At 34.6% G+C, this 14,439-nt stretch overlaps 1 protein-coding gene across 1 annotated transcript in view; it reads right to left on the minus strand.

Annotated features, from left to right (window-relative positions):
• Positions 1-233: 233 nt before the first annotated feature.
• The window catches only part of KLHL1 (kelch like family member 1), a 361,767-nt gene continuing 347,561 nt past the window's right edge, over positions 234-14,439 (minus strand). Inside the window, exons 10-11 of the mRNA XM_036893901.2 lie at positions 7,005-7,176; positions 234-1,327 (exon numbers count right to left, since the gene is read on the minus strand). Coding sequence (XP_036749796.2) covers positions 1,268-1,327; positions 7,005-7,176 — 232 coding nt within the window. The 3' untranslated portion in view covers positions 234-1,267. The remainder of the gene's footprint in view (positions 1,328-7,004; positions 7,177-14,439) is intronic.

The following is a 14,439-nucleotide window of genomic DNA, read 5'->3' on the forward strand; positions in this document are numbered from 1 at the left end:
AATAATTAAAGATTGCATTTGATGTCAGCATAGTATTTAGGAGGAAACAAACATGTTTTGGTGGAAATGTATACTCTTTGATTTTTAAGAAGTCATGCAATAAAAACTGCCTGTGTCTGCAGTATATCTTGTCAAGTTTTTACTAAGATATGAATTAAAATTTATTGAAGAAAAATACATTGATAAAAGCAAATTTTCTACCATTTATTAATTATATTTAAAATTTACATGACTCTATTAAAGACATATAATGTTTCCACTTTATGCTTTAAACAGTTACAAACATTTAATGTAAAATAATATGCATATCAATGTAACAAGTTTGAAAAGCAGGGAATGAGAATCTGAAGTACGCCTTCCTTCTAACAGTGATCATTAACACTCCAAATAAATTGATCATAGAGTTCTCTCTCAAAATTCTATTTTTTTTAAATGAGAAAAATTCTAAAGGACTTCAACATGCAATGGATATATATAACATTCAGAGTAACTAGCTTCCATGCTTCCACTGAACTCAACATAAGGCAAAAGCCTATAATCATACTGATTCTTTGGCTCAGTGTGTTCAAAAAAAAGCTATGTGGTAAGCCTAATGAAAACAATTCTTTGTGTTTGCCAGCTTCAGATTGCTAATACAGTTGCAATAAAATTCAGCCATCCTCTGATGATATATTCAGCTTTGATCAGGAGAACAGTTTGTTTTCTGAATGTAAGAGAAAAACATGAATCTGTTTCTCTAATTGTCCTTATAGTTTAGGAAAATGAGGAATAACCATATTTATTTTAATAAAACATCATTCTGCCTTCTGGTACGACCACATCTGATTGGGAAAGTAGTGAGCCAATCAGATTCTGTTAAATGAAATACAATGTCTTTTACTCTTGCCTCTTGGATATTGCCACAGATTGTAAAACAATACAATGAATTGTTGTCATGAAATTATCCATGTCACAAATATCAATCTATCCATTTAATGCTCAAGAAAATCAGTCCTTTGGTAACTCTAGTTATTGTATGCTGCAATACAAAACAAATTACCAATAACCATTCCTGAAGTAACTAATACACAGCTAGATACTGTTCCCATGGCAGTTGGATGTTTTCTTTTTCTTGTAATTCTGTTTGATCTTCTACCTATTCTGACTCAATAGGTAAATCTAGAAATCCTTGTTCTTGAAGAGTTTTCATCTCAGGAAGTTCTCATTCTTGTCCTCTGGTATAAAAATAACCACTCCAGCAAATAAAATCTCCCCACATAAAAATAAGTCAAGGTTGTTTGATGACTACTACACAGGCACCTGCTCTTCCAATATTCAAGGAAGCCATCTGTGAAAAAAGATGAGACACAATTTAAGACAAATTTTACTGTCATAAAAATGTATAAATTGTAGTATTTTAAACACATATGTATGAAAATCATAAATAATATGCTTTTATTAACACAATTGGCCACAAGTAGTATGGTAAAAATGGAGACAATGAAAATGGCATTTCCAAAAAAAGTAATAATTTGTATACTGAAACTTGTTAAACCTGCAATAATTTGTGGAATTTTTAATATATGTAATAAAATATTTAATGAATTTTAATGAAGTGAAGCTTCTATAGAAAAGTTTCCAGGAAAGATTTATTCTAGAGATTGCATGTCACACTTGTAATGATATTTCACAGTGATAGTGAGGAGTGTATTTTAGATGCAATAGCTATTCCATTTATTGAAATCATTTTGAAGTTATTTCCCCAGATATTGTATTTAATTAAATATGTTATTCATTCATTCTAAACAGAGATATACAATGAAGTAATTTCAATATTGTGTCATAAATAGGCCATAATTACAATTGCTATAGGGCTTATTTAAAAAATACCACCTTATGACAGTCATTGAAATGAGAACTGAGATTTTTTTTAATAATGAATATGAAATTGTCTAGGAATATATTAAAAACAATGTTTTTTCCAGAGTTTATAATGAAAATTTATTCCATGGAGGTAAGCCAAAATGTTAATAATTTGAGCTTTTTGATATCAATGATTTTTGTTATGGTTTTCTAAGAATAATTTATGCACATAAAAATATCAGGGTAGACTAGGAATTACAGGATATTATTTCAAAATAAGAAGAAAATGAATAAAATGTAAGAAATAGCTAAAAGCAGAATAACCTCAGATCACATACATTATTTTATTGAGGAAAGACATGGTCTTTCTAAATATGAAAATTGCCACTATTATGTACTAGTTTTTTTTTAATGACCTTATTGTTACCAGCCATCTCTCTGTGGGTTTTAAAAATGCAAACTTCCATATAATTTTGTTAAATTCCTTACATTTAATACATTATTCTTTGAAAAGCTAATTTAATGTAATACCTTTTATCTTCCTCATAGACAATTACTCAAAATGAGAGGAGGAAAGGGGCATATGAATATATTGATAGCCTATTGGATATTAAGAATAATTTTTATAGATTACCACAGTCAACTTCATAATCCCATCATGTATTGTTATTTATGTATGACAGGTTTGTGAGTGGAATGTCAAGAGACAGTTTGTAAATCCCATAACATCAATTAATACACATTGAAGTGTGTTTAACTCTAAAATGCACACATTTTCCATTGTCTCTCTTTTAGTTTCTATTGATTTGCAAGTGTTGGTTCCCATCAGAGTCACCTAAGGAACTTTTACAAAGTATATGTGCTCAAGCACCACCACTCAATAGCAATGGGATGAGTGTTGGGTAGTTATATTTTTGCAAAGTTTCACAAATACTTTCTGAGGTTGAGAAATACTGTGCATGGTTTCTAGACAAAGTATAGAAAAGTTTACTTTATATCTACACTGACATCTGTATCTCTATACCTGCATGTGTACGTGTATAAAAATCAATCTCTACTTTTTTCCAAACATACGCTATTCTTCCTGTGTTTCCTGTGTCAGTGAATGACAGCACTCTCTACGCAGTTGCTCAAGACAGAAACCAGAGCACGTCCATGACTCTTAATTTTACTGCACTCAACCTTGTATCTGAATAATCATCAAGTCCTATAAGTATCTTTCCAGCCAACTTAATTACACCCATTCCTTTTGTTTTTAACCCGTTCAGGTTACAGTTTTACTGTGAGTGTGAAGGGGAGCAGAATATGCCACCCCAAGGATATGACACTTTAGAATACTGACTATTTTGAATTAAAGGTAGGACACCAGGGAAACTCTGACCCCACTTTGTCCACCTGAAAGCAGAAGATAAATCTGTCCTGTGAGAGGTACCAGGAGGGTAGAAGACATCCTTATCACCAGGGTGATAGGGGATTTAGATCCAAGAATACTATGTCAACAAATCTTGTTATATCTTCACCAATTTACTTCCCTTAGCCCAAACTCCTTTGTCTTGTCAATTCTTCACAAATTTCTTTGTCTAAAAGGCATAAATCCTTCCTGCTTTGATCACTTGAGTCTTATATTTTTATGAGGTTTCCAGTCATATGAAATTAAATTTATTTTTTGCCTGTTAACCTGTTTTATGTAAATTTAACTATTAGACCTGATAAATAACCTAGAAGGGAATTGTTCACCCCTGCAGTGGAATAGGGATTAAAATATTCTCCGAACAGATTTCTCTCACTCAGGTCTTGCTTTCTCTAACTGTTCTTCACATCCTGTTAAATGCAGTCATTAAAAAAAAAAAAAGTAACTCAGGTTATTTATTTTCCTTACATAAAATCCTTTTTTAACTCCTCTTCAAGTCTGAAAATCAAGATCCTATAACATGGTTTCTGGCCTAACATCATATAGACCCTGTTTACTCTCTAAATTCATTGCTAACCACGTTTTTTCTTAACCAGTGAAACAGACTATGTGATCTTCCTGCAGCTGTGTACAAATTATCTTCCTCAAATGAAACCACTCCCCGTATTTTCATCTTGGTGACTATTATGCAAGTGTCAGGCCTCATTCTGTATATCATTTCCTGAAGGAAGATTTCTCTGCTTACCACACTTAAGTTTTATCATGGCTCTAGGTATTTCCATTACCAACGAATTTATCATGCTATTTAAAACTTTTGATATATTCTACATAAATACATTTTAAATAGTTAAGAGAGCTTTTCCCCCTTTCCCTCTTAGTCTAAACATTATCTTATCTAATATATATTTTGAAAAATCTTCCTGCTCTCTCTCTAGGGTTATACCTCTTAACCTTAGTATGATAACCTAAAAAGATTGGCCATGGAACCAATTAGACAAAAGCAACTGAGGATAGATGTCTCGCCAGGCTTCCCTGGAACTCATTCTCAATATCTTATGTATCTACTGTGTACAAATAAATTAAACTCATGCACAACAATGCAAACTGAGTTGCAACAATACTTTCCAATTTATTAATTTAAGAAATATTTGCATATCTCTGTGGGATAAGAGACAAAGACTACTGGCTAGTCTTTGGAGACATGACTGTAAATGAACACTATCTTTGTTTCTTTACAGCTGCTGATGGGTGCAGCATGACAGCACTATGACAATGTATCAAGAGAACACATGAAAGTGATTTTAACTAAGTTGGGGGAAATGGAGCAAGTTTTTCCTTTTATGTCTTAAACCACATATATTGTTTTTTTCCAATCAAATACAAGAAACAAACCCAATGTTAAATGGCAAAGTCAAATTTATTGAAAACATACACATGCATACATACATGCATGGATATGTTCTCTGTAAAACTGTCTAAAACCTGAACCTGGCAACCTGTCCCTAATGTATTTCCATTATTTCCAATTCTAGCTAGCCTGGGAAGTTTTCCAGATATACCGTCTTGGATATTTTAATAGTTTGCTTATTTATTCTAATGCTTAGCTATTTCGTGGTACCAATGAAAAAGGGATAACTGATTGATTTTATCTGTGGGTAAATGGAGGGAAAGTGACAAGCATTATCCTGCAAATATGGGACTTTTCTCTAGTGGCCCAGAATCCTGAAAATTTTCAAGGGGATTTTCATGTGGGTCTGTGGATGGTCACTAGAGAGTCTTAACAATATAAATGATGAAAAGATATGGACATAAAATCTTAAAGTAATTTAAGAGCTTTAAAATTAATGTTTAATGTACTAAAATAAAGTTGTTATAAAACATTTTAAATCCACTTTGCTGTTTATAAGATACTAGATGATCCAAAGAGTGTAATAAAATATAGATGAGGAAAAATGGCCTTTAGGAGGCTTTTACCTATTATTCCTACATACATTATTTTGATTTCAATTTTAGAGGAATGATAAGCCTAATGGCTCATTATTATAAATATGCAATGAAGATATTGTTATATCATTTATGTGCCCATAAAATTCCTTTATTTAATGTTCATTTGTAAAAGTGGCACATTTAAAATATATACTGTTGAACTTGTACTCAGCAAATCCACAATCATTAATCCATGCAGTGTTCCCTTTCAAAACTCCAGGGACTCAGAAAGGTAAGAAGTTAAAATTTACCCTGTATAATCTTAGTGCAGTGATTATTTACTTCCTTTATGTTTTCTGCTCTGGAAATAAGGAATGCGTTTTCTCTCTTAATTAAAGTGAAACACAGACACTCAGAGGGCCTAGTTCTCCAAATACTTCCTTCCTCCTTTCTACCTTCTTTTTTTCTCAGCCAAACTCACCTGTCTTCCTTTTAATCAAAGAGTTTTCCTTAAAAAAGAGTAAGATTCATAAGGCAACTTACCTTAGCCTGGCCACTACAAATTTGGTTTGGGACTTGAAAGTCAGCCTATCTAAATACTGTGGTCCAATACATAGCTTCAAAACTGATCATCAAGGAAGTTATGTATCTTTAAAAGTGAGTGTATTGAAACAAGATTTACTTCAGTCAGTGTTCAAGTTCTTTGGATAAATTTTAGTAAATTTCTGAGACAATAAATAGAACCCTCTACCCACTGATGATTGTGAGGAAATGAGATTATTATTCTGCTTCAAATAAATAAGGCTTTGGAATTTCACTGTGCCCATTGATGGAAATGATTTGTTCGAACAGTACCTTACCTTTAGGTTTCTGTTCAAATAAAGAAAAAATAGAAATATTGAGAAAGTTGGGGAAAGAAAATAGGAAAGTAGGGAGAAATTAAATATCAGAACACAAGTCGGATAATCTACCCAATTCTTACATTACAAGCAAGGCCATAATAGCTATACAGCATAAGGCATTTTCCACTATAAGTAAGTTCCCCTGCCCTCATCTTTCCCAACTCACACACATATCCTCTAACTATGTGATCTGAGTGGGAGCTGCTCTATTCTAGCATGATCCTGAGTCCCTAATTACAGTGTATTTCAAGGGATAATGCCTCATCTAAGATCAGCCAATTATCTCACTCCATCTTCCTAGTGAAAGCGATTGTCCAGGAATCAGCACTTTATATATGATAGACCATTTTAGAGCCCTTTGTTGTGTTTTCTTAATTGAACAAAGAGTTCTTTTATTTTCTGTTTATGGCTGTGAAGATTACTATTTGAAGCTTCCAGCAGTGCCAATCCATAGAAAATTCTCTTTGCAGTAGGTAACAACAGAGTTATCTAAGATAATCAAGCAAAAATGGGAGGCAGAAAGTTGATTTCTGCAGCCTTCCATCCTCTTATTCCAGTTACCTCTAAGAATAAATATTCTAAAGTTAGGGTTTTGTCAATATATTCCACTTTCCTTTTTTTCTTCAGATAATAAAAATTTGGTTCCTATCCTTTGTTATTACTTAAAATACAAATCCCAATGAAGCATAAATGTCACTTTTTAATATAAATTTTGTGAAAGTATGCAATGCCTAAGAGAAAAGTACACAAAAATGTGATTTGATGAACTTTTTACTAAATGAACACAACAGTGGATTAAATCAATCACTTTGGGTTCAGGGTAGTGTAACTTGATAGATTACTATATGTACTTCTCTCCTCCAAAGGAAGTCAATGAAGTAAATTCTTACATTTGAAGTAGATTATGCTGGTAATAAACTTACCTGTGTCCATTCATTAGTTTGCGGATCATAGGATTCCATAGTATTGAGGTATGTCTGCCCATCATAGCCACCAACAGCATATAATCTGTCACCAAGGAGACAGACTCCCACAGCATCTCTGGGCATACTCAGAGGAGCCACCATAGTCCATGTGTCTGTTTTTGGATCATATCTAAAATATAAGGATAGTAGGTCATAACATATTCTGATCACATTCAACTTTTACTATATGAATGATACCCTTTTCAAAAGCATGCCATGGAAAAGAAACTAAATATTTTCTAAAAGTTCAGTCATTTGAGCAGGTGTTCAAGAATGGTCTAGCTTTCCAAACTTTACAGTATTTTTAAAAGATGCCTAGACTTTTAATTAGGTGGCTGTAGAGTCATTTAACAAAAAGGTATATCACGATTTTTTTCCATGAGGAAGTCAGATATGTAATAAAATATTTTCTGCAATAGAATGAAGTTCTTCAAAAGATATAAGCCAAGTGCTATAGTAATGAAACCGAAGTAATGGTTAAAAATCTGGAAGATTATGGAATATTCCACAGTTGATGTCTCTTTTAAATCATGTCTGAAATTCTAGCCTAAATTTGCTAGAAAGAAAAGAAGTTTGTGTAAAAGAACTGAAATGTTAATCAAAATGCTTAGCCAGCTTTGAGGAAAGCAGGTGTGCAGTATGGCTAAGTTAAGCAATGTATAAAGGGACAGAGTGCCTAAAAAGGTGATTTTGATCTGGTTGATTCCCAGACTAAGAAGGTGTTTTTTGTTTACTCAGTAGGAAAATAGAGAACCTTTGAAACTTGGGAAAATAATTACAACATGAACATAATTATATTTAGTGGCATTAGTCAGGATCCACAGCATAGGAAAGATTGGTAAATCAAGAGAGTGAAGCAGGGGGCTCAAGTTATTATTGAATTTAAGCCAAAAATAGCTTAATTTTCAGAAATTCTAATTACCTGATTACATATGGAAATTTTATATTTTGAGTGGCAAAAACTTGAACAATACTTTGGTGAATGTACTTTACTTTGGTTAAGAAAGAATTATAAAATCACCTTTTGCCTTTAACCTGCGCCTGCAGGTTCAGATACCAAAATGAGAAAGTAGGAACCCAGGAGGGTAAATATAAAAGAAAGCTGGATGAAAGTATTTTTCTTTACAAACACAGCAAATGTATTCTCAGTTTGTTTTTCTACTCTAACCTTGTTTTTCACTAATTGGAACTTTTAGCCCAGATACCTAAATCAAAAACAGACACTAACTGGTCAAAAAATATCTATAGGTTTTTAAAAATAGAGTTGTTACAAAAGGAATAGTTGGGAAGACTCCAGGATCTGGAATTTATATTTCACAGGGACTATTCATGTTACTCAAAATGTTACATGCACCTAAACCTATGGTTGAAAAAGTTGTGACAGTCAAGATGATATATATAAAATGAGAAATTGGTTGAATGCCTGCAAAACCAGAGCCATCTTAAAGCATAGGCTGTCTAGTAAATGAAAGTGTAATTTTATGTGCTGTGATTAACAAATGCTTAACACTGCAAATAGACGTGGGCACATAAAGATACACACAAACACAAACACATAATCTATGCCATCAAAATTTTTTTTTAATATTTAAACTTTTACCATGACAATTTTTAAATAAAAAAGTTTTAAAATGAGGACAAAAAAAAAAACAAAGAGAAAGAGAGAAGAAAAGAGACCACAAGGACTCAAATGATACAGTCCAGAATTTGGAACATTTTAAAAGATAACTGAGTTTTTCAATAAGTCAATGACAAAACAAACAAATGCCCAATAATATTAAATAAATAAATAAATAGAAAGAAGTAACTATTCTAAATTAAATGTGATTTTAAAATATAACAAAGTAAAGTGAGTGGATTCACTTGGATCCTAATTCAAACAGACCAACTATTAAAAGATGTTTGAGACATTTTAGAAATTTTAATATAACCTGGGCATTGGATTTTAATAAGGAATTATGAAGGTTTTATTAGTTGTGAAAATAGCATTGTGATTATGTGAAAACAGAATATCCTGATCACTTTTGGTTGTTTCTGGGATGAATTCAGAAGTATTTTGAGCTAAAAATCACATATTTGAGAATTTATTTGAAATGCTTAAAGAAAAAAAAAAAGACAGTGAAGGGGAATGGATGAACCAAGAGTGATGAATTGGTGATAGTTAAAGCTGGCTAATGAGCACTGGGAAATTTTTTGTACTGTTTACTTCTCTATTTAGCAGGAAGTATTTGTAGTAAAAATAACTTTAGAAGTAAAAATGTATAATACACTTTAATTTCAATGAAAAATGAATGCTCTTTACATTTTATTCATTCTTCAATAGAATCCAGTCTGGCTTTTTTCACTTAAATAGCATTTTCTGAAGGCATGTTCTAGTTCTCATTTAATTGTTATTTAGCTCTATGGAGCTTTTTTCAGCTATTGCCTGCAAAGCAAACTTTATCACTTTGCAAAAAGGCAGAAGAACAGAAAAACAGCTAACACTAGTGCAATAAGCAATAATAAATGGATTTCTGAAGGTTTATGAAACTTCAGCTGGAACTCAAAATAATATCCTACATTTAGAATAAATATCATCATTTTTATATTTCACAAAGTTTCCGAAGGGAATTTAAAAAACTTAGTGCATTCTTCTAGAAAGTCCAAATCATTGAACAAGATGTATCTGTTTTCAGTGGCAAGCAACATATTTTATATGTGTAATAACAACCTTTTAAATCATATTCGGCAATGTTAATATTAAATGTACATATTGCCAGAAAAATTAAAACAAAACAAAACAAAAAATCAAAAACTGAGTCCAAACACCTCACCTCCTGCCATACACATGCTCATTTAGAAAATAAAAACACAAATTCAAAATTACCTACTAGTGATAATCCTTATTCTCACATTAATGACTCTAAATTGATTTTTCTATATTCAGAACTCTATGGATTGGCCTCTCAGCCTGAGGATATACAAAATTGTTACCCCCAAAATGAAATAAACAGTCTTTTTTAGCTAAGGAGAGGATCCACAGATGTGTAAGCATTTTCCAAACAATTAGTAACAGTGAACTATGCCATTATATAAGTTCATGTTTTTGACAAAATTTAGTTTTAAGCATTCTTGTTTACCTCTGGTTGCTTGTTTATTAAAAGAAGAAGAAGAAGAGCAAGGGAGGAGGCTGCTTTTTTGTATTTAGGCTCTCTGCTTTTCATACATTTCACCTTAGCCTTCATGGCCAGAGTGTGAGCTCTGTATCAGGGAGTCTATTAAAGTTTATAGCCCTCAGGCAAAAGAAGTGCCAGTATATAGTGGCTAAAATTGGCTGTCAAATGAAAACTTGCTAAAGGCATACAAGACTCACGGAACAAAAGTTAGTTTCTCATTGAAAATCCTCACTGAAGTTTTTGAGGTACCATTAATTCTTCAAACATTTTTTTTTCTGTAGTTTAAGGATAAAAATTGATCCTAATATATTTAAAGGAAAACTATTTTAAACATAAAAGCATCACTTTGGTAACAAATGGGATTGAGAATGCCCATTTTCCTAAATTTGTGCAGGTAATATCCCACTAGAAAGCAAATTAGACAACATAGAAGTGATTTGTAGCCAGCTGTGTTCTACATGTAAAACAAAACAGAACAAGTAAGAAAACAAAGAAACAAGAAAATAAAAAAATGACCAGCTATGCTATAAAAATGGATAAAGAGCTTATGGTTTTTAGATTGCTAGTAAATGAATTATACAATCTATATTGAATTTAATAAATTATTTTATGAATTAAGCAATTAAGGGGGACAATAATGCTTGTCAAAAATAAATTATTTTTCTTGTGAAGAAAACTGACATCACAAGGTCTCATGAGATTATCAAAACAAATATACCTTGATTTTAGAAACAGGCAGTAGAAATGCAAAACAAATTCATGATACTAATTTTAAAAAACTGCAGAATAACTGTTATAATGCTCCTATAAACATCCTTGTTCAGATGTTTTCATATATTTGCTTTCCTAATGGGTATTTAAGGATGGAATTCCTGAGTCAGAGAATGCATGTTTTGAAATGTGGTAGAGACCACCAATTGGTATTACAAAGAGGCTGTGTCAATTAAACTTCACCATCAATGTAGTGAGTTTCAGTTGCTCTATAGCCTCTCCATCATATGGTATTAACTGCTGTTTCCATTTTAGCCTTTCTCGTAGGTAGGTCATGGTATGACATTGTGCTTTTAATTTGCATTTTCCTGATGACTAATGACATCAAGAGTTTTTCCCAATAGTCACCTTTTGAAGAGTCCTTTTCAAATCTAATACCAATATTTTTTTGCTTTTTAGGTTCTTTTAAAAAGAGTTCTAGAATTTCTTTTTTTGTTGTTGGAAACAAAGCCTTTGTTTTTTAAATGCATTGCAAATATTTTCCCAATCTATGGCTTAATTTTTACTCTCACTGCTGTCTTTTGAGTAAAGACATGTGAACAGTAATGTTTTTCCTTTTGGATTACTCCAGATCTAGATTAAGTATTCTTCCACACCCTTATATTGTGAAGATAGTCTCCTGTGTTAGTCTAAAAGCTTCATGTTTGAGGTTTTATATTTACATCTAAAATCCATCTTGAATTGATTTTGGGTGTGCTGTGAGATAAGGGCTAAAACGAATTTTTTTTTCCATCTAAGATATGCTCTTTTGCCTTTGCCATAAATCAGTGTTCCTTGCACTGTTTGTGTGATTCTGTTTATGGACAAAAAACTGTTCTATTTGTCTACTTGTTTGTACTATGCCAAAACCACAATGTCTTAGTTAAGTTAACTTTATAATTAGTCTTAATATGTAGTACTGTTTCAAGATTTTCTACTCCACTTATTTAAGGCTTTTTAAACCTTCCTCTACAATGTTTTATTTTCTGTTTAGAGGTATTACATATGTATTATGAGATTTATTGCTGGATTTTTAAAAAACTTTTTAATGGGATAACAGGAAGATGGCGGCCTGAGTAATTCAGTGGAAATTTCCTCCAAAAAACATATATATTTATGAAAATACAATAAATACAACTATTCCTAAAAGAGACACCAGTGGATACAGTACAACAGCCAGGATACATCTACATCTGTGAGAACTCAACATCACACGAATGGGGTAAGATACAAGCTGCAGCCAGGCGGGACCTGAACACTCCCCCACCCCAGAACCCAGCAGGAAGAAAGAAGGTGGAATGGGGAGGGAGAGAAAGCCCAGGACTTCTAAATAACCAGCTCTAGAAATCTGCATGCGGAGCGCAGACACAAGGTGCACAGGGTGCTGGATATTAGAGAAATGGAAAAGTAAAACCTGTGGGCAGGTCCCCGCAACCAGTGCCCCTGAGACAAAAGAAAAGTGAGTGCTTTTTGCAAGCCTTAAAGAGACAGGGACTCCACAGCTGAACGAAGTCATCCCGGCACACTTAGCCAGCAACAGGGAATCCTGGGGAACTTTAGGTGTCCTAACCCCCTGGGCAGCAGTGCAGCTCTGAAGCCCCTCACGGCACTAAGCAGCCTGCCAATCGTTCCCCCAACTGGCGAGGACCCCGACACACCGGCCCAGTAGTGGGAGAGTGACAGTGCGCGTCAGGGACAGCGGCGCTGGTGGGGACTAAGAGTGGCCTGCATGCACTGGCGGCACCAGAGGGGACCGGGAGCAGCTGGTGCGAACCCGCTGTATCGGCGACCAAGCAGCCTGGGAGTGGCCCATGTGCACCGGTGGCAGTGGCTCAAGAGGAGCCCGGGAGAGGACTGTGTGAGCCAGTAGCAGTAGCGACCAACTGGCCTGGGAGCGGCCCATGTGTGCCAGTGGCAGCAGCACCAGAGGAGCACAGGAGAGGCCTGCATGCACCAGCAGTGGTGCTAGATGAAGCAGCCACGCTCCCAAAAGCTGATCAGAATCCCAGCCCAATGCACAGCCACCCAGGCCAGACCCAAAGGCCACTGCTGGCACACAGTTGCCCAGCAGGGGCACCGCTATTGCAGGGGAGTGCACATGGCATGCCTGCCACTCCCCGCAGGGCTCCGCACTGCTCTGATGGAGACCCTTCCCACAGCAGCTTCGGAGATTAACCCAGTGGCTGCTCTAGGAGTGCGGGTAACTGACACAGGCAGCGGAAAAGGTAAGGCATCCAGCAAGCAGGAAAGGACTTTCTTCTCCCAGCTGACACACAACGTGCCTACAGCCACCACTATCACCATGAAAAAGCAAAAAAATTTAGTGCAGTCCAAAATAGTTCAGACAACACCTGAGAGACGATCTGCAGAGACAGGCCAAACCAGTCTCCCTGAAAAAGAATTCAAAATAAAAATCATAAACATGCTGACAAAGCTGAAGAGAAATAGGCTAGAGCTAAGGGATGAAGTCCAGAGGAAGATTACAGAAATGAAACAATCTCTGGAAAGATTTATAAGCAGAATGGATAAGATGCAAGAGGCCATTGATGGAATAGAAACCAGAGAACAGGAACGCATAGAAGCTGATGCAGAGAGAGATAAAAGGATCTCCAGGAATGAAACAATATTAAGAGAACTGTGTGACCAATCCAAAAAGAACAACATCTGCATTATAGGGGTACCAGAAGAAGAAGAGAGAGAAAAAGGGATAGAAAGTGTCTTTGAAGAAATAATTGCTGAAAACTTCCCCAAACTGGGGGAGGAAATAGTTGCTCAGACTATGGAAGCACACAGAACTCCCAACAGAAGGGACCCAAAGAGGACAACACCAAGACACATAATAATTAAGATGGCAAAGATCAAGGACAAGGACAGAGTATAAAAGGCAGCCAGGGAGAGAAAAAAGGTCACCTATAAAGGAAAATCCTTCAGGCTATCATCAGACTTCTCAACAGAAAACTTACAGGCCAGAAGAGAATGGCATGATATATTTAATGCAATGAAATGGAAGGGCCTTGAACCAAGGATACTGTATCCAGCACAATTATCATTTAAATATGAAGGAGGGATTAAACAATTCCCACACAAGCAAAAGTTGAGGGAATTTGCCTCCCACAAACCACCTCTACAGGGTATTTTAGAGGGACTACTCTAGATGGGAGCACTCCTAAAAAGAGCACAGAACAGAACACCCAACATATGAAGAATGGAGGAGGCAGAATAAGAAGGGAGAGAAATAATCATCATACTGTGTTTATAATAGCTCAATAAGTGAGTTAATTTAGACAGTAAGGAAGTAAAGAAGCTAACCTTGAACCTTTGTTACGTAGGAATCTCAGGCCTGCAATGGCAATAAGTACATATCTTTCAATAATCACCCTAAATGCTAATGGACTGAATGCACCAATCAAAATACACAGAGTAATAGAATGGATAAAAAAGCAAGACCCATCTATCTGCAGCTTACAAGAGACTCACCTCAAACCCAA

Source organism: Manis pentadactyla, chromosome 17 (genome assembly GCF_030020395.1).
Source record: "Manis pentadactyla isolate mManPen7 chromosome 17, mManPen7.hap1, whole genome shotgun sequence".
Taxonomy (NCBI): Eukaryota; Metazoa; Chordata; class Mammalia; order Pholidota; family Manidae; genus Manis; species Manis pentadactyla.